The 5,675-nt window shown below is 42.1% G+C and overlaps 1 protein-coding gene across 1 annotated transcript; it reads right to left on the bottom strand.

Annotated features, from left to right (window-relative positions):
* Nucleotides 1-755: 755 nt before the first annotated feature.
* LOC123092862 (metal tolerance protein 4) lies at nucleotides 756-5,284 on the bottom strand. Its single transcript, XM_044514714.1, has 7 exons — nucleotides 4,929-5,284; nucleotides 2,945-3,117; nucleotides 2,661-2,859; nucleotides 2,390-2,568; nucleotides 2,156-2,306; nucleotides 1,606-1,739; nucleotides 756-1,251 (listed from the first exon to the last, which is right to left on the bottom strand). The coding sequence occupies exons 1-7, from the start codon at nucleotides 5,113-5,115 to the stop codon at nucleotides 1,072-1,074; spliced, it is 1,203 nt and encodes a 400-aa protein (XP_044370649.1). The 5' UTR covers nucleotides 5,116-5,284; the 3' UTR covers nucleotides 756-1,071.
* Between the last annotated feature and the right edge of the window lie 391 nt (nucleotides 5,285-5,675).

The following is a 5,675-nucleotide window of genomic DNA, read 5'->3' as shown; positions in this document are numbered from 1 at the left end:
TCATCTTTGAGGGTAGATCGACAAACATCGAGGCACATAGCCTTGCTAAATACGCTTTTGGACTAGATTATGGACGCCATATGTGGCTTACCCACCAGATATTCATATGTATTCCTATGAACTTTTATGATTAATAAAGTGTGTTTAGACTCAAAAAAAAAACCCCGCACCCGTTGGGGACCTTCGCTAGCTGTGAAGTACCAACGAATAGATTAATGTCCTTTTAAATAAACGAATAGATTACTGTCAATAAAAAGTGGACCAATGCATAGATTAGTATAGTTGAGCCGTAAATAGATGATTTTATAGCAAGTGTACAAACTTACAAACATCGAGCGCTAATATATAAAAAATATTCACATTATAAAAAAATATTCACATTAGTTAGGTGAAAATAGTGTTATACAGTATGTGTCATGCGAGATACTCATAAAGTATAAGTTGAGGAAAATTTCGCAAACATACAAATTTTCATAAAAACATGTTGTATACCATGTAAAGGTCTAAAACATGGCCCATAAACGAAGTTAGTGTATCATTTTTCAAATGTTTTTTTTTCAGAGTAAACCACACAGGTAAAAAAGCGGCATACTAAAACAAATCATTCAGAACTAACCCTTGGAGTCATAGTTTTATAGCAGAAATCTCTAAGCACCACGGTCCACTTAGGACTCGAGCCCGGGTGGGCTAGCTCGCTCCTTACGACCCTAGCCAACAGGGTTTCTCAAGCGGCATACTAAGTTCACAAAACTGACTTTGAGCACATAGAAACCGCTTGCTTTCTTTTTGTGGCAAACGTTTCCACATTGCAGCCCTCCTGGCAGACAAACAATGACAGCTTCAAGAAGCAAAAGTAACCTACTTTTACTTGAAACATGACACTTAGAGGGCTCCGCAAAACAAGTCTATACAGTCTCCAACGCTGGTTCTTATCTCATTTAGATGGCCAACAATGCCTAGCTCAACTTCAGCCCTTCCATATAACGCAAGACACCATGTACTGTAGTGAATCCTGCACGGCAAGCAAAATAGCCAACATCTTGTGTTTTCCACGGTGAATTCAGATGGTAATCACGGCTGGCTGCTAGGAAGCTTGCTGAGGATCGAGTGCTCTGGCTTGTGGTCACACTCGAAATCAAGGTGAACGAATGCCCGTTCAACTTCTGGAAGTTCTTCGATCTTTATCTGGAGCGATTCTCCAATGGCATGCGCCTCCTTGAGTGGCAAGTCCTCCGGGAGCTCAATATCGACCTGCCAGTCCACTGATAGCATGAGTTGTGAAGTTCATACAAGCACTTAAATGTTCTGTACTATTTGTATGTATGAAGCTACTGAATCCAGCTCTTAACCCACCGTGCACATCTCATTTGTTTATGCAGTATTGTGTCAATTACTACTTCCAACAAATGCTATGGAAAGCACATGGTAATAAATAAAGCAGTAATAAGTGTTCACTTAGAATCAGTGCAGCACCCGCCACCCAGGGTCTCAAACAGATGCGTGATATAGTACAAATATCTTGGTTAATATTGCAGGGAAGGGAATATATATTCACTTAAAAGAAGAGCATGAAAAATAACGGAAATAGATGCAGGATATACTAACCTCAACAAAGTAAAGCACCCCAAAGGTGTATGCCCGAACTGTATCAACACGCTTAATTTGAGGGTCATGTCTGATAGCTAGGTATGTCAACTTCTGCAGCATTTCCGGAGGAGCTGATTCACCTACTAGTGATACTGCATCAAGGATACCAATATGTGTTAATAAATAACCAAATGTCAGGCTAGCGTCATCTGTAAACTGTAACATGCAGCAATTTTACTTATATATCAGTCCTAAATCTGTGAGAGTAATCAGTGGATTCAAGTTATGTATTTCTATTAATTAATTATATAAAAAATACTATGTTAAAACTGTTGGAGGTTTCTTCAATGGAAATCGATGGGAGGGCCTGATTCTTCAACTTTATATAATAAAATAACATGTTTCATACTGTTTGAGTCTTTGAGACATCCACGTCCAGTAGGCCTACAATCAATTTGTCCTAACAGATGTTCTTGTACGAAACATTTTCTTGTGGCATCAGATTATTTATATACTGAAATTGGTGTTTCATATGTCAAATTTTAATGTTATAGCAAGTACTGCAAACCTGCATTTTCCCACACTGTTCCAGACCAGTTTGTAATTGTATAGACTGCAAGGACGATTGCACCAACTGGGTCAATCCACCAGTAGAACATGTCACCGAGAACAGCAGCAGCCAAACCAACGACATTCGTGACCACATCAAAATAATGATCCTGTGAAAAATAGCCCATTACTTCTGGTAAACTATGTTCATTTGTTCATTTGAATCTAGTCAAATTGAGAAACAGATATAAACCTTAGCATAGGCGCGGACTATGTTGTTACCAGATGTCCGGCAGTAGAACCACAGGGCTAGCTTGACTACTGTTGCAAAGATCATGATTGAATATAGCCACATGAGTTGTGGTGGGGACAATTTATCTGGAGTCACGTTCACCACCAGCTTTTCAACTGCTTGAAGAAATACTTGGAATCCTGAAAATGCAAAATAATTATCGTTTAAAATTTGAAGACAGCGGTAATAGTCTAACGAGAAGTAAACAAGGACATGACTTGAGAAAACATACCTAAAGTAGCCATAACAGCTGCGAAGATGATAATGCCTACTGGTTGCACCCTCAGTTTACCAATGGGATACTTGTAGACATTGATGCTCTTCATTGAGAGATGTGTGAACCAAAGGATACCACCAGCCATGAGGTCGAGCAATGAATCAAGTGTTGATGCAGCAATAGCAATTGACCCACTTTTAACAGTGGCATATATCTGAAGAAAACGAGAGAGCATGAATTGCATAGTGAACCTAAAGGAGTCTAAGCAAGTTTACTAAATACAGAGGGGAAATACCAACCTTCAACGCCAAGAGAACAACATTTGCATAATTTGATATCTTCATAGCAAATTCACTCTGCCTTTGCTCCATGAGCTCTTCCTCTTCACTTATTACATTGGATTCTTCTATAGAGTCAACTTCTTCAAAGGATCTCAAGGTGGCAAATTGTTTCTCGTAGTATTCTTTCTCTCCTATATAAGCCCAAAAGGCAATCACACTAAATCAGTAACTTAATAAAAAAGTTCATATTGTGCATATAGAAAGAGAAAATGATTGGGTCGTATACCACCACTTTTGTGGGGAACCATCAAATAACTATGAAATATTAGGAATAGTTCATATGTGATATACTTGCGATTCCACCATAGTAAGCTACGGCATACACATCTTTGCATACTTATCTTATCAGTAAAAATATACTCCCTCCGTCCCATAATATAAGAGCGTTTTTGACACTACATTAGTGTCAAAAACGTTCTTATATTATGGGACGGAGGGAGTACTAATGGTTTCTAGGTAAAAAATATCTGGCAGGTAAAAATTGGAACATCTGGAAAACAAATACAAATGGGACCAAAACCAGCTAAAAAGTTAAAAACAGGAATAGTATCAGAAAATAATGAATTTGAACGGTGCAATTTTCTTTTAGCAGACTATGAATGAGATAATCTCACCCACTGTTCAACATCTATTTTTGTCCCAAGAAACAACAAGGACAGACAAGGACAGTCTTGAGACAGCTAAGATTGGATTGGATCCAACAACTCATAGAAGTAAAAAGAACTCTCCCATTTGTTTCAAAGAAACAGAGAAAGAACACAACAACTACTAAAGAATCAAAGTGTACAGCCGATGGAACCTCACAAATAATTTATTTTATGTGGTTAAAAATTTGCAACACTGTTCTGTCTCAAAGAGGTGCGCATTCAGTATCAAATCCAAGAACAGGGGTGTAGGATTGCGCACAAGGTTGCGAGGTTCAAGTCTCATTCCTCCAGCCTTGAAAAAATAATCTCAATGAAGAAAAGTCCAAATTTTCCAGTTTCCCACAAAGATACACATAGAAAAGAGCACATCAGCGGATGCAGAACATCCTGACAGAGATGTTGGTATTAAAAACCAACGCCGGCCGCTATTGTAGATTCTAGATGTTCCCTCCCTTTGAAAAGTGATTGTTTTGTCTTGATGTTTTGGTATCTGAACTACTCCGTAAGATCCAGAGAGAGGAACAAATTTGGGCAAGTCAGTAGAGATTACAGGCAACAAAATGGAAATGAGCAATGTGCTAGCTAGCTAGCACAGCTAAAATCACAATACAGTTGCAGGTTACCTGTAAACAGAGGCACGCCACGCCATACTGCATCTGCTAATTTTTATATGCCTGAAGTGTTTTTCCAGAAAGAATTAAAATAATTCGAACGAGTATTGACCAGAACGGGCACAGAAGGGATATTTGCCCAATCTTAAACAGCATGGCCTGGTGCCTAGGACCAAGGCAACAAAAGAGAAAGGTGGAAATGTCACCCAGTACACAAACATAACTCGAGTTTACAAGTTGCAAGCATAGGAAACAACCACAAAGCACCGAAACATAGAGAACTCGTGTGTCCATCACAAAGTAAGATAGCTGATACGTTTGTCAAAAAAATACTACGAGTAGTACATAATAAACACCTCCTTTGGTCCCAGCAATACCGCCATGATAACGGGAAGGTGATGACCAAAAAAGCATCGAATTATCCATGGAATTCCGGAATCCAGAATCACAAGCACAGCCACCAACCATTCAGCCAATCAGCACCAGTTCACCCGACGAGACTCTAACAAGAAAACCCACAAAAGGGCCACCTCCCCCCGTAACTAACATGCTGCTAACATGACGACGACGGAAGTCGAACGTCAGCAGAATGCTTGCCAAATACGTACAGATGAATCAATCAATCAATCAAGAAAAGGAAGGAGAGAAGAAGTAATGCGAGGTCAGGAGGATGGCCTGCCGAACCTTCCAGGAGGCCTTTGGAGCGGGAGAAGTCGACGTGGGACGGCCTCTCCGGGTCGACGGCGTCGAGCACCTTCTTGGGGAGCCGCGACACGAACTCCCCGCGCATCGACCCCACCGAGTTCCGCCGCCCCGCCAGGAGCGGCGCCCGCGCGGCGTCATTGTCCCCGCCGCGCCCGTTCGCCTCCATGCCTCCCCCCGGACCGCGGCGCGGGTCGAAGCCGCCTCCTCCGCTCCTCCCCCTCCCTCCCTCTCTCTGCCGATTTGATCGTCCCCTTCGCCGCTTCTTATTTTTGGCGTCTCGTCTGCCCCTCTAGGACTCGCCTGCCTGCCTGCCTGCCTGCCTCCGTGCTGCTCTCTGCCTCTGCGGACTGTGCGGTGCGGCCGCAATTATAAGCGGAGAACGTACCATCTACGGCCGTGATCGACGCAACGGTTGTATGCGGCTGCGAAATCGACGGCTCAGATCACGTCATTAAATACGAGGGAAATAGCTTCAGCTAACAGCAACTATGGCCGTGAAAATGAACAAATCTGTCCTTTATCTGAAACTTCAACACAAAATGACCTCAATCTGAAAATATTTCATGAAATTGCCCTCTTTTACATTGACGCCCCAGGCAACAACGTCATGATAGCGACATGTAGCATGGCGCCCCGGCCTAGGGCACCATGCCAAATAGCATGACGCCCTAACCCGAGGCGTCATGCTATCTAGCATGGCGCGTGCCCTAGCCCCAGGCGTCATGC

This window comes from Triticum aestivum, chromosome 4B, assembly GCF_018294505.1.
Source record: "Triticum aestivum cultivar Chinese Spring chromosome 4B, IWGSC CS RefSeq v2.1, whole genome shotgun sequence".
NCBI classification, from domain to species: domain Eukaryota; kingdom Viridiplantae; phylum Streptophyta; class Magnoliopsida; order Poales; family Poaceae; genus Triticum; species Triticum aestivum.
This window is presented reverse-complemented; position numbering and strand designations above follow the sequence as displayed.

What these genes read in the sequence shown, in the direction of transcription:
- LOC123092862 (XM_044514714.1), bottom strand. Translation starts at nt 5,115, where the DNA reads ATGGAGGCGAACGGGCGCGGCGGGGACAATGACGCCGCGCGGGCGCCG. An exon ending in CTCCAAAGGCCTCCTGGAAG is followed by an intron (nt 3,118 to 4,928) that starts GTTCGGCAGGCC and finishes GGGCTTATATAG; the next exon opens with GAGAGAAAGAATACTACGAG. An exon ending in AGCTGTTATGGCTACTTTAG is followed by an intron (nt 2,569 to 2,660) that starts GTATGTTTTCTC and finishes TTGCATTTTCAG; the next exon opens with GATTCCAAGTATTTCTTCAA.